Source organism: Macrosteles quadrilineatus, unplaced genomic scaffold (assembly GCF_028750875.1).
Source record: "Macrosteles quadrilineatus isolate MER2022 unplaced genomic scaffold, UCM_ALF_1.0 Scaffold_7__1_contigs__length_78375512, whole genome shotgun sequence".
Lineage (NCBI taxonomy): Eukaryota > Metazoa > Arthropoda > Insecta > Hemiptera > Cicadellidae > Macrosteles > Macrosteles quadrilineatus.
In genome coordinates this window covers 63,607,532-63,632,975 of record NW_026542600.1, presented here as the reverse complement: position 1 = coordinate 63,632,975, position 25,444 = coordinate 63,607,532, and the positions used below count along the sequence as shown (strand labels likewise).

At 36.3% G+C, this 25,444-nt stretch overlaps 1 protein-coding gene across 2 annotated transcripts in view; it reads left to right on the top strand.

Annotated features, from left to right (window-relative positions):
• The window catches only part of LOC128998724 (probable G-protein coupled receptor No18), a 75,328-nt gene extending 50,345 nt beyond the window's left edge, over window positions 1-24,983 (top strand). Inside the window, exons 1-3 of one of the 2 annotated variants that reach the window (XM_054425044.1) lie at window positions 11,036-11,170; window positions 21,181-21,331; window positions 22,587-24,983. In XM_054425044.1, coding sequence (XP_054281019.1) covers window positions 21,192-21,331; window positions 22,587-23,967 — 1,521 coding nt within the window. In that variant the 5' untranslated portion in view covers window positions 11,036-11,170; window positions 21,181-21,191 and the 3' untranslated portion in view covers window positions 23,968-24,983. Of the gene's footprint in view, window positions 1-11,035; window positions 11,171-21,180; window positions 21,332-22,586 lie in introns of those variants that run through there. The other variant, XM_054425043.1, reaches the window with a different exon arrangement.
• Window positions 24,984-25,444: the final 461 nt, after the last annotated feature.

The window sequence follows — 25,444 nt, the reverse complement described above, 5'->3', positions numbered from 1 at the left end:
GTTTTATCAATTTAACATTGTTTAAATGGAGAAAACTGTAGGTATGGCAAGAAGAAAAGATTAATACCTCAGTTATTCTTGGTCCAAACTACGTATAAGATATCGTTGTAATCTGCATAAAATTTACTAGATTTTACATCTCTTGAAAATATTTTGTAAAATTAACAGTTTTCATGAAATTTAGCATCAAATATTTTAATAAGCCGCCATTTTTAAACGGTTCACTTCTTTTATCCACATTTTTCACAAACATAGTGGCCAATAAGATAAACATTTTTTCTCTGGCGCTCTAGCGGTTAAGGAGTTATGAATGTTTCGTAAAAATCACACACAGACAATAGACCGAAAACGGAATGAGATAGGACACATGTTGTATCAGATTTTGTGTCTCTTTTGACATGCTGAATAACGTGACAAAGTTTGTTCATATGGTTGCAAGACACCCTGTATAGTCGCGTTAAAATATTTTTGGTAGATCGAAGTAACATCGCCTTAGTTAAAATGGTATATAAATGGCTTGGTTACGTCTTCGTTATACAACAATTTCATGGTAACGTAGTGACGATTTGTGTAATACCGAGGTGCAGTGATAACATAGTGGGTACCGTCGTACTACGGTACTATTCCTGTGGCACCGTTAGGTTTTGACGTCATTCCTTAGTAACTTTTAATTGTGTGACAAAGTATGAGATGAGGTACCCTGGGATTGCAACGTTGCCTACAGAGTGGTGACATGTCTAAGGTGCCCTAAAAGTGGTGGTGACGTAGTGACCATGAATCTCCAGTGATAATGTATGTCCATAGACATACACGTCTATGGTGACGTGGGGCGTGCTCTAGAACGGATGTCGTGGGTTCCATAGTGAGGCACCGCCACTGAGCTTGTCAACCTGGTAATTACAACGGTTCAATGCTGTCAAAACACGTCTAAATACAGCCAAGTAGTTCCAAAGAGTAGTCTTGAGTTTATACAAACACCTTTATGCATTTTGAGATAATTATTAATGATTCCAGTTAACATGAAAAATCATGTGTTTTCATTGTAAAAAAATTACATGTTTATTTTGAGTTTTTAAACCACAGGGAATGATGATTGACATATCATAAATTATGTGTCAAATATTTAACTTTAAATTGTTGCAGTTCATTAAAACTATTTAGTAGAATCTCACTCGATCCAAATGAGTTTTTGGCTATCACAAAAGTGTTCACTATTACAAATCTCATCCTGATCATGAAAACTTTCCTAAATTACTTTAAAATTGGTTTTAATTATGAATCCAAACTACTGTTACATACTATTAATTATTTCATGTATAAATATCAGAATCTATCATTGTTTTACAGGAATAACTGTTAACTAGAATAAAGCTAGATAGTCCAATCTTTCTATTACGAAAGTTCTTGCGTCTTATTTTCATGTTTTAAAATTTAAATCTCTTATATGGGAAGACAAAAGTAGTAATTTTTGACACGCGAGGGGATCGATGGGCGAGGCGGAACAGCAGCATGGTCGCTGTTTAATTTATGACCTAGATGTTCCAGATGGCTTTTGCGCATTTGACCGTATTTATTGCGAACTAGGCAGCTTCAGAATATATGTACAGTAAACTCATTATAGGACGGAAATCTATAACTCCATAAACCATCTGATTGTCATCACCATATAGTGTGACATGGTATTGTTGTGATATATTACGTGTAAGAACATTACAGATCTAAACATTAAATGAATAAACTTCATAACGAAGTCACTACACCTGCTATATTAGTTTTTGCTAAACTCAAAAACGAATACTTTTAATGCACACCCATTCTTGTGGAAAGCTAATTGTTAAAGGTATTGACCGATAATCAAATCAAAATATCAATCGTGAACCAGCATGATTGGACATGGGAACGGGGTTTAACGGGGGGTTTTATGGTTAATAAAATGGTTAATAAAATAATGGTTTTTTCTAATTTTTGACCCTCAAAACACAAAATTTCCCAATTTCTCTTTAGACCTTTTTAAAGAGCTTAAAAGACAAATAATTTAGTATATCAAAGTGTTTTTGTACGGTTATTGGTAACGAAGAAAATTCAAAAATGTGTAAATTTAAAATTCCTTTGTTATTCTTATGGAGAATATTGTAAAATGTTGTAGTTTGCTTGTAAACTGATATATTTTGATCAAACTTGGCAAATTTATTTGTTTTATACTAAGCTATTAATATTTTACTAAAAAATACACTTTATTAGTTTCCTTGTAGCAGGAAACCTAGATACTCATTAAACCTAATGTTATTTATATAGATTTAATTAAAAATCAATTCTGACAAATGGAAATTCGCTTAGTCGGCAGGTTTGCTGCGGCGGGGGTATTAAGTTTGTATGTGGTTTTAAACGTTTGCAATATCTTAGTAACTTAATAAACACACGTTGAGGAAAATATATTAGGAGGATGAACAATTTTAATTGGACATTTGAATAATCAAAGGACGCTGGTAATAATATATAGTATAGTTCAAAAATAATTATATACTTTCAGTTAAGCCAGTAATGTTCTAGACTTTGTAAATTGGTACCATTTACAACGAGTGTCATTTAAAAATAATGCTGATCAAAACAATAATTAAAGTCTAGTAAAACTTAATTTTTTTATGTGTTATTTGGTTAAAGTAATCATAAACAACGAACTGTTTCCTAGCATGAAATAACTAGGAGTAATATTTGAAAAATGTAAAATTACTTATTTACAGATTTATTTGTAACATTACGAATAAGTTTAACTTTACGCCAAAACATAATTTGTAAGTCCGGTATACAAATATATTTATCAACCACAAACTACAAAAAGAGAAAATTTGTAATCCTTGGTCGTAGAGCGCTTCAACTTTGAATTTCCCCAAAGAACCATTGAGTACGCATATGCGATTTATCATGGCCAAATTGGTTCGCGAGTTTTGGGTGTTTTTCATTCTTGACCTTTTATGTCGTTATAAGAAGGCCAGTATGTGTTGTGTTATCTGGGTAATGTGTCTGAAACTGCCAAGTACATGATTCAACACTAGACTACCAAATCATATCTTTCTATTGAACATAACACTTGTGAATCACTACAGCTATCGTGTCCTGTCGCGAAAACAATCCGATTAAGTCCATAAAGGGTTAACAGTACGGAAACTGTTGAGAAATCACTAGCTCTAGATATTTGCCCTTAAATCTTTTACATATAAAAAGTGAATAGCTTAAAAGAAATAAGAAAAAGATGTTAGTACATAATTACTGCTTCATATATTTGGCTGTAGGATTAATTTGAGGAATAATGTATAACACTCACACATGTTAACTGTTGCAATCATGATTCATATTAACCAACTTAGGCACTTAAATACTAGCCTAGCTAAGGTATTTTCAAATCATCGGAACTTATGAATTTGTATTCGAAGCCGATTATTTACTCGTAACAACTATTTTACATGTTTTCTATCAAATCTTCAACGGAATTTCACTCATATGTTTTATAATAACCTCTTTACCTTTAACGTTAAGCATAATTAAAATAGTAATATCACCCACTATGTTTTTAATCATAATATCAAAACGTTACACATCCACTTATTTAATACCACTATAGAAACGTTCCTGACAAACGTTTCGTCTCTATGAAAGTTTATGAATCTTATCACTTTGAACATATAATATTCTAATTTTAACAGAATCGAGTTAGTAAACTAAGAATTAATACAGAGAACTTACACGACGTTCTTCTTAAATAGTTCTTCTTAAATCTTACCCCCTTTCATGTTACCTAATAACAAACTGTTGTCCATCGAGTATGAAGGAGCTGCAACTCTGTCAAACTTTGAGCTAATTAATTAATGACTTGGTAAGCAGAAGGGAAAGCCCCTGGTCCATCGTACTCCATTATTTGGCTTAGAAGTTGGTTTCATAATCAAACTATGACGAGCAAACTAAAAGCATTAAGTTTTCATGAAAATCCGTTTTCTACGGGATTGGGTATTGAAACAGCTGATTCTATTGGTGTGGCTTTTTATATGCAAGTTAACCATATATTTTGACACCACAATTAATTGTGTGTTCATTCAATTGTGAAGTTACCTGTGAACGGTGAACGATGAAACCTTTAAGATAATACAAAGAAGTTTTAAGGGTTATTTAAATGAATAAGTAAACTTAACAATTTGCTTTCATTACAATTTAAAGAGGAGTTGTGAACTCAAATTAGTATTTAGCAATGTAAAATAATAAATCAACTTAAATAAATTTGCTTGGATTTAATAATTTGCTTTTGGGCTGTATAAGAAATTTTATTTTTACGCCTGATTTGCGCATATAAAATTATAAAATACAATGAGTAAAAAGTAGGAATTGACTAATATTGAATGCAAAACAGGTTTTAATAATGTGAACAGTGTGTACTTAGTAACATATTTTGTGAGCAATTACATAGATTATTTTATTTTAATTTTAATGTTGCAGAAATTTCCATACTTTTCAACAAGTAAACTAGTATTTAAACAAGCATATATTGTAAAGCTTAAACAATTATATGACTATAGCATTTATGATAATTTTCAAAACCTAGTAACGAAACCAAGACTCATTAAATCGTGTACGTGTGGAATAAAACCAAAATTTTTAGCTGCAATCAGTTTTTTTGTTAAGAGTTTCATAAATAATTGTACATATAAACAAGTAATCCAACTCATTTTATAAGACAACCAATTTAAAAATTATATAATTTAATAAGAAATATATTTTTTGTCCCCTTCATGTGTATAAAGAATAATGTTGTCAGTACTATTAATTTGACCAAACAACTGTCGGTAAATGTTATTTATCATTTGTTGTTAAATAATGGAATTTTCATTCGAGTAATTACTTTGTTGTATAAGACAAGATGTTGTTTGTGACTGTGTTAGCTATGAACAATCAATCTTCGGACAGTAGGTCTACAGGGTGTCAATAATCAAAATCTATAGGTCAACTAAAAGAGACCAGCGTGTCGGTGGTCAGATCACATGTAGACTACATCATGAAATCTTCATTATTTTACATGCTTGTCAATCCTTAGGTTTACCTCGGGCCTTCTGAATACTTCGCACTTCGCAGCATATAGTAAATAATATTAATAATATATTCACCTAAATGTTTTGAAAACACCTACATAATAATACATAACATAGATGTTTCAGTGTTGTGGATAAAATCAAATCATGCAAAGTATTAAAATGAATTAAAGTGTTATTCAAATTGAGAATAATCTCTTTGTGTTTTTATATCCAGTTTGACGTTTGGACTAAGAATTTCCATCTCATGCAAATGTTAGCACGAAAAACATCCACATCCGACGTAATTTGTGTGAGTTTTAAATGTATTCATGGTAAATAAGCCATATTTCACAACCCAAATGACTACATATATAATTTATATTTCTTAATAGTCCATTCTTACACATTTGCATTCATTTTAGTCTTCACATTTCCATGCTTATTATATATATATTTCCAAAAACCAGTTTGGTGCAGTAGTTGCACTTCAAGTTTTACTTTTCCTCACATATTTCTGTAAAACTGTCAACAGTTTTTTATATCCCTCCTTACTTAGATCAGCTGTCTTTGTTTATTGTATGTTAACCTTTCCACAGAAATGTTGGTGAATTATTTTAAAGTGTATTTCGCCTTCAAAGGTAGTGTTGAAGAAACCGTGTCTGGTGTAATTGCTGCTCGCTCCTCACAGTTCGCAATCCACTTCCACAAACTTAAGTGCTCCATAAACCATCATTTAACGTCTTGTACGAAATCAAGAAAAGCCATCCATCTTAAGCTTTGAAAGATAGCTTTTTGTGCGTAAGTTCTACGTCTAACTTTTTTCAAACTAGGGGAAGGTTTTGTGAAAACACTTAACGCTCTTGCTCTTTAAAATTGTTATTAGTTACAGAATCTTAAACATTTAGACTTTATTCAATTCTCTAGTGTACTAAAACTAATCCATTTAGCCAATGTTGTCTATTTAGTTTGAACTATATTATCATACTGGTTTACTGTAGAGTTTTATTTGTATTTAAAGCTTCCTATATGCTACCAATTTGAATTGCTAACAACAGACTGTTATGCTACAGCAGTTTTTTTACAGTAAAACCTATCATGTTAAGCCAATTTGCTTATGTTTTGTATTGATACCTAACCGTTTATCTATGGAACATAAGAGTCTTTTGGCTTATAAATAAAAACCAAGTGAACTCCTAAATAATAATAGAGATTGTAAGTTTCATATACTTCTTTGCACTACTCGGGATTTTTTATATAAAACCTCGACTTTTCTTCTGCATGACTTTCATAGTTAAATCACTATGATTACTTGCTATAAATTACTTATACGCCTATTGCCTCATAAGCAGGAGCAAATTGAGTGGTGCTAAAATGCATGACACAAATAATAACAAACATGTCAACTCTGATTTAGACTATAATTTATAGCGAGCGAGCACTTGACTATGCTGCTTTGTTATGCACATGCATTTAACAACTGAATCAAAAATGCAACTGTTCTGAATATGTGAGTCTGCTGAGTGAACGAGGATGTCTCTCACATGACGTGATGACCCACAGAACAACTGTTGACCGTGACAATGCAAGTGGTCAATGAAACTTACTTCTGAGTGACCGCTCGCTCAGCTGTTTGTGTATACACCGCCTTGTAGTGGTGGGAAACTGAGCTTTATAAACGATTTACACAAACTGTTCATATACACGGGATCAATTTTTTGTTTATTAGTTTATTTCATAAATGTACGGTGTGTATATTGCGAGTCGCTACCCTGTACCTATGCACTTATCCATCTAGGTAAAAAGGTATAAAATCCTACCAATCTATTTTATTTTGGTGATATGAATGGTTATAGGCACTACAAATACCATAGAGGGTAATTTGGTGAAATTTGGCTTGAATGCAGAAAGTTCCAATGCCTTAAATATCTTCTTACATAAAAAAAGTGTTGTAAAAAAATTCATTGTAATTTTCTTTTCGTAGGGTAATCAGTAGATTCAGCACAGTCTATTATGGAAATATAGTTCATATTTTCATGATTTATTTAATAATTCTAACCATCAACATCAACGGTCTCGGTTAATACAATAAAATTAATACAATTTTGCCTTGTGTGTCACCGAGTTAATCCTACACTGTTATCAAAGTGACTGATCTGTTTGGGAAATACATTGCCATTTCCTAAAAGCCAAACCTCATAGCAATGGCTGCAATAAAAAAAAAAATTAAACAGTAAGGTACATCACAATAAATTCATAATGCATCATTAGAATGTTTTACAGACAAACGTATCGACATAAGTGCAATAGTATATTACGTTACTAGTCCTGAAAATAAGTGTTTACCGGACGAGTGTGGTCGTTCCCGTGCGAGACGAAGTCGAGTACGGGATTACCATACGAGTCCGGTACACACATTTTGGACGAGTGACGTACGATAGTTTACGCCATACTACTAAATCTGTACAAAGCCTTATATATTTCCACCAACTAAAGGACTAAAAATCACTAGTCATTGAGAGGTTATGTTTTTGTTAATAACCACTCATTGCCACCTAAATACTAAATACAGTACAATCAGCTGATTGGTGTCCGGTAAAACTCATTGCAGCACAGTAGTACGCAATGAAACCCCATTTGAATAAGCTGGCGGCAAACAGCTGTTTTCTGGACTAAATACTTGCGTGGGAAGTTCGTCAAAATAATGTAGTGTGGCGTAATAGTATATTACGTACTAGTCCTGAAAATAAATGTTTACCGGACGAGTGTGGTCGTTCCCGTGTGAGACGAAGTCGAGTACGGGATTACCATACGAGTCCGGTACACACATTTTGGACGAGTTACGTACGATGGTTTACGACATACTACTTAATTCGCCCAGATCCTTATATATTTCCTCCAACTAAAGGACTAAACATCACCAGTCATAACCTCCAAGAGAGGTTATGTTTTTGTTTATAACCAATCATTGCCACGCAAATACAGTATAATCAGCTGATTGGTGTCCGGTAAAACTCATTACAGTACAGTAGTACGCATTGAAACCCCATTTGAATAAGCTGGCGGCAAACAGTTGTTTTCTGGACTAAATCCTTGCGTGGGAAGTTCGTCAAAATAGTGTAGTGTGGCGTAATAGTATATTACGTTACTAGTCCTGAAAATAAGTGTTTACCGGACAAGTGTGGTCGTTCCCGTGCGAGTCGAAGTCGAGTTCGGGATTACCATACGAGTCCGGTAAACACATTTTGGACGAGTTACGTACGATAGTTTACGCCATACTACTTAATTCGTATAAATCCTTATATATTTCCACCAACTAAAGGACTAAACATCACCAGTCATAACCTCTAAGAGAGGTTATGTTTTTGTTTATAACCAATCATTGCCATGCAAATACAGTATAATCAGCTGATTGGTGTCCGGTAAAACTCATTGCAGAACAGTATTACGCAATGAAACCCCATTTGAATAAGCTGGCGGCAAACAGCTGTTTTCTGGACTAAATCCTTGCGTGGGAAGTTCGTCAAAATAATGTAGTGTGGCGTAAAAGTTATTTTTATAAGTTTTACAATGATTGGGTTACTTATCCAATAGCTTGAATATAATATGATGTTTTATTTTTAGAACTGTGAATTCGGGTTTCTTAAAAGTGATTAAGGGTTTGGGACGTTTGGGTTTCTTATCGCGACAGCTTAATATCAGAATTTTCCAAAGGAAACTAGATGAATCAAAGTCGACCATGCTGCCGTTATATTTTATTTCGTGTATTAATTTGGAGCAGAGTTAGTTTCAATGTCTGGCAGCAAGATAGACACGTTGGAATGTAGTGGATAGGTCCAATCACACATCACACAACAGCAAACAAGCTACTTGTCATACAATGCCGACCTATATATAGCACATTCACTTCATCATTCTACCGTCGCGCTAGTCGACCACGGCCCGGCCTACTGTAAATAGCACTTGTACTAGTCAGGCAATATAACTGCACTAGGCTACACTACTTTCTACTATGAATCGGGTTTTGTTAAATGCAAATATTCTGACCGCACACCACCATCAACTAATTAGTTAAAATTCACTATTCAAAAAGGTAACTGATATTTTAGCAACTATTAGTTCGGACGTAGTGTAAGTATCGTAGGAAGTGTGTTAATGCGTTTATTTACAGCCTAGAGACAACTGACGGTTCTATCTTTGTACAACAAAGAACCCGGGGCATCTGAGTTCAAGGACGAATACAAGGTTCGGTTCAACTTGACACTAGTGACTGTTGAGCGTTGATTGGCCTGCATTTTATCCTGAGTCTACTCTAACTACCTCACACTTAACTACTATCCTTGCCTTCCAGTCCTCATAGCGGGTCGCCGGAAGACTGCCCCCGGAAAACTACCCCCCCCCCCCAAGCAGGTTCCTACGTCATATTGACGTCAGAGACCGGGGAGGTAGTTTTCCAGTCACGGACACTCAAATTTAGTTGTCAAATAGTTCTAATCTAACCTAACCTATCCAACCAAACTTGCTGTAACATTTCGAAAATCTGTTTTATATTCACCACACGCATTTTCTATTATCCAACGGAATTAGTCGAATTAAAATTAAAATTACATAGCATGATTTGTCTAGGGGGGTAGTATTCCAGTCGCGGACACGGCTTCCATATTGGTTAGTTAGCAGGTTTTGTGACGTCACTTTTCACCTGGGGGGGTGGTTTTCCGGGGGATAGTATTCCGCATCCCCCTCATAGCTATATAACAGGATGTTTCACAGAATAATGTCAGTAGTTTAATCCCTATTCTGGTCATATTTCATACATGTTTTTGCGTAGAGTTCTCACTTAGATCGAAGCTATGTAAATTATATTAGTGTTCAAATTTCAATTTTCACGTATCAACGTGTCATAAAATCTGTATGTGGTGTTCATAAGATACGTGACGACGGCGCGGCGCGATTTCGGCAGATACAGGGTGATACGGGAAGTGAAACTGCGCACACAATGCAACATCGCCAGCTATTTTACGTAACGCAGTAGCTCTGCTGGTAGAGCTCAACTCACTTTCCTCTTACAAAACAAGTGACAGTTGTCAATGAGGCTCGACAACGACCAAAAAACAGAAACAAACCAGGTGGTTAACCTTGCCTTTCGAGTGAGTGGCTCCCTAAAAAACTACGAACTGATTAACGCACTCAGTGTGACTACTGAACGCAAGTTCAGCGTGTGACTTTGTAAGTGAAATTTTACTATAATTTGTTTTGGATCTTCCTTGGAAAACTGAAAAATATAATTTTAATATGATCTAAAACGTGTACGATAGTAAATGTTATGGTGATCTATATTGATTAAAAACAACAAAAGGTTGTTAGCTTATAAACACAAACATGGACTAAAGGAAATCGAAGTTGTTGAGATTGGTTTGAGTGCAATTTAATTAGTTCATGAAATATGAATGTGATAGTTATTGTTTGCCTAAAAATATGGAATCAGTCATTGTGACGGGATACACGACTTTGTAAAATATTACAGCATGAATACAGTTTCAAAGTGTGTGATCAGACCTTATGGTTAAAATTATGATCCAGCAACAGCAGTTGTTTCACCCTAATCAGCTGGTAAACTGTTCAAAACCCTCTGTTGTAATAACAACGAGCCTTTACATATTTGACACACTAAACAGATTGGCCTATAAACATTCTTGTGCTTTATCATGTCTGACGCAACGCTGTAAACATGTTTCTATGGACATTTCCGATGGACAAAGTAACCACTCTAGTTTTGACCGTCGAGGCGGACCACTTGGGTGGAGTGCAGGGAATTTCCATGTAAGTGTGTCCCGTCCGTTACCGATGAGACATGTTTGACCCGTGTTATCAGTAGTGATCGGTTTGTGATAAGAGGTCAATGAGGGTGTACGCCTGAATATCGCTAGTGAGCCGCGTGCAGGCCAAAGTCTAGATGACTTGCGCAATGGTCAGTCAGTAGCCACTAGTCAGTAGTCTGTAGTCGACAGTCAGTAAGTTTTGTGATCGGTTAGGCATTGGTCCGGTGGTGGGAAGTCTGCCCATTATGGTCAAACTCCTCGGGGTTACATTCCGATTGGCTTAACTGATTCATTAAGGTATGTATTTTATTCCTCCTGATTTTTCTTTTGTTATACGATTTCCAGTTTTAAGATATGTCATTGTAATTTCCCAACAGATCTAAATTCCCAGTTTATGTGGTACCTGTATTGGTAACTTATCTTATAGGAATGAACCTGGTTTTTCTAACTGTGGGGATTTTCGTTGTTTGAATCTATATGAAACTGTCAATACTTAAACGCATTTGTTTGATGTTTCTTAATTTAATAAACAGGATTTCTCCATGTATTGCAACCTGTAAGAAAATATAATCTTACTACATGCTTATTATTTATTTTTTTACTAGCACACCATTACGACTAAAACATTGGTATTTTCCCAGCAATATTCGTATTTAATTCATACGCCTAAGGCATTTGTATCAGTGTTATTTGAGAACAAATGCGAGCTGTATGAGTTTAATATGAACAACTACATTTTACAATTTAAAACCTTTATTTTTCAAAATTCTCTCTCAATTCAAATACAACAAATTCTGTACAAAACAGTACATCGCGTTTGTACTGAGAAGCAGAGTTATTAGTCTTTTGAGTAGCTGACTTAATTATGAAAAACCCACACTCACTGGCTTTGTATGTATAATTTATTTTGAGAAGCCCTGTCGACCCTCAAGGCACCTTCTAAAATACCAAGAATAATTAACTCTCTGTTATGCATTGTAAAGCTATAAAGTTCAGGTTTCGCTTCGATAATCTACAGTTAATCTTCATACAAAATATCTCAGTTTTACATTCTACACAATAAACTTATCATAAATTGAAATTTAACAATTTTACAAGCGATAACGAATACTACTAATGTTTATTAGTCTACGTGGAAGGTCTCTTGATTGTAGCTTTGATACTAGCTTGTTTATTTTGTGGGTGATACTTTGTCGACGTAAGGGGAAGTACTAGATAAAAATAGCCTTTAGAGATTACACAAGTCTTTGCCGAGCCAAAGTGAAGGAGGCATGATAAAGGTCAAGGGGATTTTTACAAACGCACATTGACCGTATCATGAAACTGCGTACAAACCGATTGTTGGTTCTCCGTAGTACGGGAACAATGTATAATATTTAAAATAGCTTTTTACTATAGCGATACAACTATCTGAAGTTATTATTGTTACAATAGGCGTGTCTTTTGGCCAACCAAATTTAACCATTTAAATTTGATGAATCGACTCCAAACAAAAAAACAATTGGTCTTTTGTGCTTTTATCTTGACGTGCTTTTATACGTAAGTATAATAAATAGCAGCTTATACTAGTATTTATTGCCATACTACTGCAAATCCTTTTAAAACTAGGAAAGTGTTTCTACCCTACCATAGATTGGCCTACATGTGTCCATTTAAACCTTCAAATAAAAATGTGTTACTAAATCGTAGAATAAAGACAAAAAGTTAATTTCTTTCTATTCTTACTCGATTTTGTTCAAGTATAATTCATATTAGGTTACATCTGTGGCTGATAGGTACAAAGTGTACAGAGTTACAGTGATGGAACGGGATGAGCGAATAGAAAACCAAAAGCTTACAAAAGCTTTGACAGAAGCACTGGCAATTGAAAACGTTAATTGTGTAAAGGATTACACTTATTTGGGTACATAAATATAAAATAAACATTAATTTATCAAACGTGTTTAAAATTAATACTGTAATTATTTTAAATATACGATTATGAAAAACATATCCATTGGGTTGCCACAAAATAAAACAAAATAATAAAATAATTTTTCAGTTTGGTTTCAACTTAAACTTCTACTAATACTCGAACCACTTTGCTGTTTTAAAATGAAAATATATACAAAATTTTAGTTTTTGGGCCTATGACTCACGCGAAACATTGGCAATCGATAACGCGAAATGTGGATGTACAACACACAATTATCTGAGGAAGATAAATTATGTAAGACTAGATGATGGAAATTTTAAATTCGGGTGATAGCCTGTCGAGTTCAGCTTGGTGATGCCACGGGCCACTACCAGCACTACACGCGCTACGTTCGTGCGCCGGCGTGGCTCGCTGGCTGCTGGCTGCTGGCTCAGACAATGATGACTCACATACAGTACCACTCCACTACTGTAGCAGGATAACAACACTATCTGACCTGGTGTTATACTTCCGTTTAACCTCTTTTATTTGATGTATTGAGCGCCCGTTAACCACTTGTTACAACGCTCGTTGTCTAAGATTTTTGTCCTAGAGAAAGCATAGCTGCAGTACCTGAACACAACCAATAACAAATGTTGGCCAAGATATGAGAACCAACCCGTTTTCTTAAAATTCTATTGAGTCGTCATTAATTCAATTATCAATTATCAATTATTTAAGATGGGGACGCCACTATGTGCGTATTTTTACCCAAATATGAGTGAAGGATGAGTGTAGGATGAGTGGCGCGATCTTGTAGTCTTGTTAGTGACTAAGGCCGACATGTTCCTTAGACACAGCTGTTAATTAATAGCCCATACAGCTAATGGCAACTAAGGGACCTACAGTTTATTGTGGAATCTGAACCACATTTTTTCCTCATAATTAACGAATTGGTCTAATTATTAGGATAGTACTGCGGATAGTCGTAGTAATCACCAGTGCGGAAGTTAATCCACACCAGGGAGCATCCCATCCACAGTGCATCCCTATAATATCCACAATTCGTGACCTCCTAGTAGCTGGATTACAGGACGACGCCACCCGTCCCAGTCATTATGTAACTGTGTTATGTATGTATCTTTTAAGTATACGTAGCAACATGATACGTCCATTCTTCTTAGTAATTGAAAATCAACGGAGAAACGTCAATAATTATAAACATTTTACTGAGGGCTCAACTTATCTTCTGAAAATTCGTGTATTTACATTCTCAATACAAATTTTGATTTTTCAAGTTACAACCAAGGAGATCCAATCACTTTATAGAATAAACACACAATACAAAACTACACAAACTAAAGAAGCACACAAAAAATGCATAAATATGCTACAGTATATACATCTTAAACATAACACATTCCAAATGCACAAAAAAGCTTTGCTGTATATTGAATTGACAAAAAACGTAGAAGAAAACATAAAACAAATTTCAAAACATAGCGAACACTTATCTTTTTGTATAAATCGCTGAATGATTGAATTGAATAAGTTTATAGCTCCGATAACCTAGGTTCATCAACGGTTGTGTCAATCAGTGTGTTCTGATAATGGTATACAGATACCAAACGTTGTTGACTATTCAGGCATTTCAAGGCAAGATAGATTTTGCAAATGTTTAATTGTTGTCTTATAAACTGATTTGCTTATATATGTCATTCTTGGCCATATGCTTAATGGATAAAACAAATTGCCTATCTGCCAGGAAGCATTTTTATCAAACGATTTATGAATAAGCCTCCCAAAACTATCTTATCTCAAAGGCAAATAATGTTTTTACTGGATATTGAAAGTATAAACCAAGCATGTGAGCAAGGAAATTATGTTTAACTAAAAATATTTATATCGTTCATGCATATAAATTATTTTCCTTAGGAATTTTAGATAATCAAAGATAATAGTCAATTATTTAGACTCAATAGACTTGTTTAAGCTTTTTTATTAATATGCAAACCAATTTTACACCTCAAGCTTCTTTTTCGCTTTTTCACTGATAGAACACGTAACCACTTAGATGCTAAGTTTCGCTCGAGATGCCCACGCCAGTCCTGCGGATGGACGTCCGGATTTCCGCAAGGTCCGTGGCTACAGACAGAGATGCGTCCGTGACATGCACCTCGCCCTCGCTATCCCATACATCATCGTGCGAGGACCCGGGACTGGGAGTGGGCCCGCACTTTCACATGCAAGGGCCTTGAAATTGGACCTCGGCTTCGGGCTCGATAAGGATTTGGGAGGGCAGGGATATATCTGTCGAGGTTGACTTTTCAATACAAAATATTCAAACAAACTTTGTTTTATTTTGGTACATTTGAAAACTAACGACGAATATGTGACGTGATTATGTTGGAAAACAAAATGACACACACTCTAGTGTACAAATTGGTTGACGAGAGTTTTGTAAAATACTGTTTCGGCTAAGATACAACTGCGATAAAATACTCGCACCTTTTTGACCCTGAACAGCTGGACATCGCGTAACATGTTTAATATTGACCTTCAGAACAAAGCGTTCAACAAGAAAGGATCGAGGCGTTCCCTTTGTTCTGAAGCCGTAACGTAGACGCGGTATTGAGCTTATGGATCTTCAGCGTAGATATTCTGAGGTGACGACCCTGGACACATGACTCACCGGGGACCGGTCTTCCCACAACGGACTGATTGATTTAAATCAAATCTGGTCTTCCCGAGTACGGGCTGTTTTGTTATTATCCTAAACAACCGGCGATCGATTGCTCATTAGGCGAAGACAGGCCAACCTACATGCCTTGATTTATCACAATTCCATTTTACTTAAATACGATTATGCGATACTGTAAAATACGGTCTCCTTAATAAGAGAACCCGTTTTATTTTGGATCAACATTACTTTCACTGACTGCTTGAACCCTTATGAAAAAGTTTATATATGGCCATATAAAATTTTTTGTATCTGGTTATATTTGGTTTTGGACCAAATATAACCAGATATGATCATATATGGAATCCCCCATATATGGAAATCTTTAAATAAAAAAAAAATAATAAAAAAATAACAATTAAACATATTTTCACATCAAATGGTATAAACTATGCATTAAAACCATGATAAAAAATTTTTATACGAAAATTTCAAAACAAAATTTTTTAACAGCCATCTAGGATTCGAACCCGGGACTCCAGCGTGGGAGTCGGCCCCTTTAGCCACTACACCACAAGCGCTTCATATCAGTTGACTCAACAAAACCCATTACGAATAAGAGAAGCTGTATTTGGTCTCGTAAAACAAGATTTTCTTAGACATTTTATGTCATTTGAAGAATGTTATCATTAAAATAGCCTAACTACGTGACATTGGTATTTGCGGCTGTTTAATAGCAAAGGTACAATTAATTAATTATTAATATAATATTCTCCTTATTTAGGCCACTACACTTACAATTTTAAAATTATACGTCAGTTTAAAGATTTTGTTGCGTTATAATAAAATTGTACAATAGATGTATGTACAGGATTTTGTCATCTGGGTTCAAATCTGGACACTTTATTACTTTACTACTAATTACTTTAAAGGAGAAATGCCTATATTATCTGCCCCCTTACTGTACCACATTTCAACTCAATCAGTTCAGTAGTTTGTGCTTGCGAGAGCAACAAAACTATTATATATATATATAAGAAGTGTTTGGGATTCCAGTTACAAAACCCAAATGTGGCAACAATTCCTTATAATAATTCCAGTTATTGTCAAAAACTCATTTATACATGAGCATAAATGGAAAATTATTATTCCATATATGAGTAATTTAATTCCATACCTGGGAGTCATATATGGCCATATATAGACAATAATTCCATATTGGAGGATATTTATGGCCATATATGGACAATCATTTCATATATATCAAACATATATGGCCATATATGGACAATCATTTCATATATAGAAAACATGTATGGCCATATATGGCCAATAATTCCATATATAGACTACATATATGACCATATATGGACACCCCCATATATGGATACAACCACATCTGGCCATATCTGCTTCCATATATGGCCATAAAAAACCATATATGGCTTTATAAAAACATACATGGAATTTTGATATCAAGATTCAAGATTCAAGATTCAAGATTCAAGATTCATTTCGGCCATTAAGTTGATTACAATAGGCTTTGTCTTACATAAAATATTAATCTAAAAAAAATATTTCAGTCTTTTCCTGAAAAAAATAAAACATACAAAATAATAAAATAATCCACTGCAAACCAAACAACAGCACTTCTGTCAAAATCTTCACACAGCAAACCATGCAGAATATAATTGTCAAACAAACATACCTTTCAGTAGACGTACATGACATGACTTAATAAGTATTTAAGTTTTGTGCAGCCTTCATGGCATCAAAAAATTCATCAAATTTGTAATATGGGTTCAACTCAAGCCAATTTTTCACAATGGATACAAATTTTGATCTCCTCTGGGAACGGACAATACCAGGGAGGGCATTGAAAAACCTAATACCTGTAACAGGAAAACAGTTTTGTGATTTACTTAATCTATTACTACTCATATGTACATTTGAGCGATTTCTGGTCATGTAAGAGTGAACATCCTTATTATATACAAGATCAGCCTCCATATCTTTCATTGCTATCAAACATTGATATATGTACACATTGACCACAGTCATGATCCGAAGTTCGCTAAATACAGGTTTATGGTGCTCTATAAAATGAGTCTGACACATGACTCGAATCGCTCTTTTCTGGAGTAACAACACTTTCTTAGCATGTGGGGAGTGACCCCAGAGCCGCGTACCGTAGACAACGTGTGCCTGAAAGAAAGAGAAAAAAGCCAGCCTCAAGAAATGAAATGGCAATTCATGAGATAGGTTTCTTAAAAGGAAAATCACTCGATTGAGCTTAGCACAGAGGGCGTCAATGTGGTCACTCCACACAAGCTCAGAATCCAGGGTGAAACCCAGAAGCTTTACAGGATCACTGCTGGTAACATTTTTGTTAAGACTAAACATGATTTCCTGAGTCTTATCTTTGTTTAAGGCTAATCTATTTCCAGAAAACCATTCAGATGCTGCATTAACCAATGTGTTTACACAATTTCTAGCTGTGATAGGGTCAGTGTTCTTAGAGAACAGAGTTGTATCGTCTGCATACAGCAACACATCATTAGAGACATTGTGATAAAGGTCATTCATTGTAACTATAAATAAGAAAGGCCCAAGCACCGAGCCCTGTGGGACCCCATGCTGAACTGCCAGATCTTTTGAGTTCACACCTGCCCATGACACTACTTGAGTCCTATTATTAAGATAGGACTCGATCATTCCAAGCGCACGGGGACCAACCCCATACTTAGGAAGCTTCTGCAGCAATAAGTCATGTGAAACACAATCGAAAGCCCGTGATAAATCACACAGGACAACGGAAGTTGAACATTTTTCCTCAAATGCCTCCAGGATGACCTGCAGAAGGGAGCCCACTGCCGAGACAGTAGATTTGCCCCTCCGAAAACCATGCTGGGCGGGGACCAGGAGCCCGTGCGCTTCAAAATGATCACAGAGCTGACTTAACATGACAGCTTCAAAAATCTTACCAAACACAGGTATCAAGGACACTGGCCTATAGCTAGATAAAACATTTTTGGGACCCTTTTTGTACACAGGTACAGTTCTGGCTGTCTTTAATACATTAGGGAAAATGCCCTGCAAAAGGCAGCAGTTAAACAAGTGGACCAGCAAAGGAGCAAGTATCTTAACAACCCTTTTGATTAGTGAAGTCGACATATCAAAGATGTCCTTACTGTCAGAGGACTTAAAATTATTTACAATATTTACAACATCGGATACATTTATGGTTTTCCATTCAAAACTAGCACTAACCAATGGAATTGAATCACTAAAATTGTAAACATCAGTATTACATGGTATACCGCCAATAATATCATCTACTGACTCAACAAAAAAGTGGTTGAAGTCATCGGCAGTAGCAAAATCAAGCTTGGCAGCTGCTCCCCCTTTGGGCCTACTCTTGCTAATCAGCTTCCATGCCGCCTTGCAGGGATTGGCAGAACTAGCGATGTGGGCTGCAGCGGCTGATTGCTTTGCTTCACGGAGACGGACACGATACTCTCTTCTTAATTCACGAAGGTATGGGAGAACACCCGGTTCACATTTAGAAATGTCATGAACCAGGAGTATATGGCTCTTAAAATCTGCAAGTTCGCTCGTGTACCAGTTTTTGATCCTATTGTTTGATCCCCGAGTATCACGACAAGCCGAATCTACAGTCTTTTGTTTAAGTGGAAAATGTAGATCAAATTCTCTCTTAAATTTTGAGAAAAACTCGTCAAAAGCTTCATTTGCTGGGAGAACACACAATTCATTAAACCATTGGGCTGTCTGGTTCGCAATATCGTCACAGAAAGATTTGATACGGTTTTCATCTTTCAAGCCTAACCTAAAGAACACCGTTTTGGGTATAAAATCACTCGTGTCTTTTGGTGGCATACACAAATCTAATTTCAGGAATATATGTTTGTGATCAGCAATTTGATCGTCACTAACCACAACTTGATAATTCCATGAGTCCAGATTGGTGATGAATGAGTCAAGGGATGCATTATTTCTAGTCGGGCTAAGTACGCTACTATAAAACCCAAAACTCCGAAGCAAGTTTAGGAAATCAACTGATTCTCTATTTGACTTTAGCAGATCAATATTGTGGTCAGTACCAATAACCACTACCAGGCCAAAAGAAATCAAGAAAGTTAAGCAAAGTTCTAATAAGGCAAAAAAACGTTCTACCTGGCCATTCGGGGAGCGATACATGGCAACTACTATTAAGTTAAACTCGTGCAAAAGTACAGCAGAAAACTCACCTTCCAGTTCTTCACAGAAGTCACTTAGATCTATAGCTTCAAAACTTACGCCAGAGTTTACAAATATAGCTGTCCCACCACTAGGATTTGCCCTGCAGAAGTAAGAGGCAAGCTCAAGATCGCTGACCTTATCGTAGTATCCAACTTCTTCTGGAACTAGCCAATGTTCGGATACACACAAGACATCCAAGTTATTCTGATCACATAAAACATCAAGCTCAGCTACTTTATTACGCAGACACTGCACATTAATGGAGCAAAGATTCAAATGTGAGCGCGACAATGTTTCGAGTCTCAATAGTGAGTCTGAGTCTGACTCACGAGTGGCTTCGCTAAAAAAGTCTGTGACCTTACGAAGGTTGTTTTGCGGGACTGCACCACGAATTCCCTAATCAGGGTCCCAGCCGGCCAGAAGGCGTCACTCAACACTTTTGTTTTGTCTTTGGGCTTAACACCTAACTTGAAAGACTTGTACGAGTCGTGCTTGGGCCTTAACTCAGTGCACTCAGCTTCAACATCGGCGTTCTTCATATAGCTACATACATCTTCCGCACTAACATCTGTTTGAAGCCTTGACACGAACAACCAGTCCTTCCTCTCAACTGCTCGCAATTTAGAGGAGTCGGGCAAGTCAATTTTTGTTCCAATAATAGGCACACTTTGTCTTTTCGCAGCTCTCTTGACGCGATTTCGTCTATTTGTTATAGTGTTCCACTTTCCCTCTTGACTGTTTTTGGCATCCGCATTAAAAACCGGGAAGTTGACATCGTAATCCTCAATGTTGTTTTGGTTTTGAAGTTCCAAATTCAGTTCAGTTCTAGTGTGAGGCAAACAGGAGTCAGAGCGGGAGCAAACAGACTCATTCGCCGTCTGAGTCGGATTCACGTCTAGTTGTACTGTCTTGGATTGAACAGCAATTGGAGTCGGAGTCAAAGAAGCTATAGCAGCCGACGCATGTTCTGCTACTGGCCTGTTGTTGTTGTCATTACTTTTTACTTTAAATTCCTGTTTGTTCTCGTCCAATATCAGACTTAACCTATTATTAGTTCTTGAAAAACCTTCAATTGTTTTATTAATTGTAATATTGTCCTGCACTAGGCTATTTACCGACTTAGCTAAGCTGTCAATACTCCCACGTAGGTTTAAAAGTTCATCGATGATCCAGGCGCTGGCAATCACTTTGTCCAACTTCGCAGAACAAGGATCGCAGTACCACTTGACACAGTCCGATAATGCCCATATGGCCATATATGGCCAGAAATTACTTTTTTATAGGGGAATAGACAATGGTTAATAATTATTTTAATTCAAATTTGGATACCTGAAAGTGTATAATATATGTCTAGCAGTAATGCACTTATAATTTTTCATTCAAACGATCAACATATGCACTCTATTATCGTCAATCTTGTAACATTTGTTAGTTATGAGAGGGTGTGACCTAACTTTACTTTACTTGTTCCAGGAGGCGTCCGTATGGCGTTTGGAATCGCTTGGAACTTATCTTCGGTCTGCGATGTACTTCTCATCGTTGTATTTGTCGTGGCAACCGCCTCCAATTCTCTGGTCCTTCTAGTATTCTATCGCAAGCCTGGCCTTCGAACTCTTTCTAACAGGTTGGTACAAATTTGGTAAAGCTTTACAGAAATTACATATATTGTATGTTATGGAAAATGAGTTAGTTTAAAAAAATGTATATCGAAATTGGTTGGATATGGAATTTTATAAATTAATATTACTAAAATAATTACTATTTTACTCAGACAAAAAATTTCTGAGTTATCTCTTTTTTACATTACCTCCAGAAACTATACATCTAGGCCCTATTACATTTTTAATAGCAAAAATTTTAAGGAATTTTTTTTCTAAATCATAGTTTCTTTCATCCTACCTTTCCGGAGAAAAATATAAACTGTTGGTCCGGCTATGTTCTTAAACAAACCACTAGCTTCACATAGTGGCATTAATTTTTTTTGCACATAATATTTATTTTATCAGAAACAGACACTCTACCTAGAATACATGCTACTCGTTAACACCTTTCCTTTTTAAGATATCTCCGGAAATCAAATTCAGTCCCATATGCTTGCCGTAATAAATATTTAAGGTGATTTGAATTAAACTTAAAAAGTGGCATCTAATTCTGAACCAAAATAATTTTCCTTGGCTCTTGTTACAGATAGTTTTTTTTTAAATAACCAATTTAATCTGCATAAAATATTAAAACAGCCATAGGATAGTTAAAATATATTCAAACTTACTATGTAATATATGTCTCTAAATTTGATGTTTATTTGAGTTTTTCAAATCAATTTTGTTTATTACCATTGTAAGATTAAACATAAAATACATGTTATAACGCTCTCCCTGCGTGAGAAGTGAATGTTCTGTGTGCCAGGCAGGGCTCGTGTAATGGATAATAGTGCCTTCAGGTTTATGCTAATGTGCAATATGTCGTTGTCTTTGATACGGCTGAGTGTTAAGTGATGTCTAAGAGCAGTTTGATGAATCCTTCCATATATTCACGGGGATTTGTTCTATTTTAGATGCTTTTACATTATTTACTGAAGTATTTATTGGACCTACAACATATTTTTGCTCTATTGTCGGTTATGACACAAACCCCTCCATAATTTGCTACAATCTTGTATACTTTACTAAAAAAAAAATGGATAATATATATCGGATATTTACAAACTGCTAAATGTAAATATAATCATATGATTCTCCTGGTCGTTTTATAAACAATCCAAGTAGGATCGAACTTTTATAATTTTAAATTAGAATTGACCACATTTTATTTCAAGTTTAGAGTTAAAAAGTCATTACTGTAGACAGCTTCACAATAGTAAATATAAATTTTATCTTCAGGTTCGTAATCAACCTGCTGGTGACGAACTTGCTGTCCTGCTGGCTGCTGCTGCCGCTGGTGCTGGTGGACTCCATGCTGATGCCGAGCTTCCATAGCCTCTGCGCAGTCAGCCAGGGAGTCAGCACCGGTCTCAGTGCTGCATCCGTCATGTCTGTGCTGCTCATCGCCATCGACCAGTACTACGCCGTCATAGATCCTCTCCACTATCACTCTCACATCGACAACACCCGCTGCGGATTCATGATCTCCGTCTCCTGGTTCTTTAGCTGCCTCTGGGCCGTGGCTGGTGGTCTCTTCTATAACTCTCCAAATATCATATGGACGTCATGTGACCGAGATCGTCAATCGGCGTTTACTCCGCTCATTCCATTAATCACGGAACCATCCATATCTGTATTTTCTGTCATTTACTCAGTTCTTACCTTCGTTTTACCATTTTCGGCCATTTGCTGGATGTACCTTTCCATCTACTTCGCCGCCCACGAGAACAGCCAAAGGACCCGCAGGAATGGATCCAGTACGGGGTTCTACACGAGCAACGCGGTAGCGTCCACGCCTCCAGTCTCCTACGCCGTAGTGCCGGTGTCAGGGCAGCAATCTGCGGATCCAGAAGATACTTCAGAGTCGCCCAGGCTCTCAGTCAAGTCGGTGGACGGCGCAGATCCAACTGTTTTCGTCAAACCTTCGATGACTAGATCTCCAACAAGATCGAGCCTCAGAAGTACCTCCAGTTTCATTATGAACTCACTAAGATGCCGAATCTCCAACGCCAGTATGTTCAAGTACCGCGAAGAGACCAGAGCCGCCAGGATATCAGCGCTAGTGATAGTGATGGGTCTTGTATGTTGGTCTCCGTTCTCACTCGTCGTACTGTTCACTTCTCCGTTGGTCGGCATCCACGTACCTCACTCCGTTGCCAAGTTAAGCCTAACACTACTGGTGATCGCGTCCGTAGTTTCGCCGCTACTGTTCGCCCATAGGAACCGCAGGATACAGAGGGATATCAGGAAGCTGTTTGGGATCACAAGACGATCTACTGCCATGTGCCCGCCTGGAGACCGGCAGAGAGCACAAAGCCAGAGGCCGCGAGGGCTTCCCGCCGACTACAGCCACACTGCTCTAGATCTACTCGCCGAGGGCGGAGACGAGAACAACTCACAAGTCAAGACAGGTTCTTTTTTAAGCCGGGTCTGGTGGGAGGGAGGTGTTCAGATAGTGACTAAGTTCGATAAAGTGTCAGGCAAGTCGTTGATCTGTGTGCCGGAGGTTGCCTTGGACGTGGACCACAGTCGAAGCTCGTTCTCGAGTGGTGGTAGTGCGTCGACGCAGCGCTCCACGTCTGCTGCATCTATCTCTAGCTATACTGCTGACGAGTGCTGACTGAATGCTATCTGCATCGCCTACACCAAAGGGCTTTCACAAAGGAGACCGGTGCCTTAAATACTACCAAATGTTTAGTGCTGAATTGTAGACTCGATTAATCTAATTTAGATAAGACAAGTATTTATTATGCATATTGTTTGAGTCATTATATTTAGGATTACTTTTTATACTCACTGATATTTTTAGGAGTGGATGCGATTTTCTGAAGAAAATAAATTTCGCTCTTCGTACATTTATTTGTCGAATATCTAATCGGTTTCTTCCTAGTAAACGAGTTCGTTTTCAAATATGTATGATTCTATCGCACCTATAACTTTATTTATTTTACTGATCGACTCTATTTTATTTATTCACTTCATTAACTATACATTTCATTTAACGAACTCGTATTTTGAAGAGATCGAAGAGACAGCGTCATCTACTTACGACCCAGTCCCCACCATTGAACTAGTGAGTTTCGAACGTTACCTAGTATTATTATAGTATTCGTTCTCTATGTCATTGTAAATATACTTTAGGTGCTTCGGTTCTATATCGATATAGATGTAAATGTGTTTGTATATACTGTATGAAGTAAGTAGTGCTAAAGTGAGTAGCGAGTCGCCATCACGTTACTTTGGTGCCATCCTTAGTCAAGTATTGCATAATGAGAATCTCGAGTAGATCTGGCCAAATGTGATGTATCTAGATTGTACTGCATTTCACAGTACTGACCGGCTGACGCGGGATATGATCTCTTAAAGTATGACTATTTAACCAAAAACTATGTTAAGAAAATAGACGATTTCCTGTAACGTTTAGTCAGAATCTGTTTCCTATGTTAATGCCTATTTCATTTGCAGTATTAAAATTTACTGTTTTGTTACTTGCATTTTAGAGCATTTTATTATTTATTTCGTTGGTAAGTAGCCGTTTGAGTTTCATGCCGTTACTTAACTAAGTTCCATGTATTTATGTAATTTTATATGTCAAATTGATATATTGAATAAACCAAGCTATCTTGTGTTATTACATTTGTGTAACATTCTTTTACCAGTCACCTCGTTTATCAAAAATATCAATAGATAAACAACCAATTTAATCTCCTAATAGGCTACGACATAGTAGAATTCTTTGTTGGAAGTTCATTGTTGGTGATGGTGAGTTAATGTTGTTCAAAGGTTTGTTGTGGACATTTTCCATCACAGTGGTAAAAAACAATACACAACGTTTCGGGATCTGGAATCTGATCCCGTCCTCAGGTGAAAAAACTTAATTAACACATTACAACTAACAATACACAAGTCCAACCAGTTGGAATACACTACAGAGAGTAGTGGTAATTTAATAATTCTATAATAGATAATAAATATCACGTACGAAAAGTAAGTAAGATGGAATACAATTCAGAAGAACCAAAATTTTATGTGGCAGTCCTATGTTGTGTTATACTGCAATATTATCTGCAGACAACTTGCTAGATGGACATAAAAAA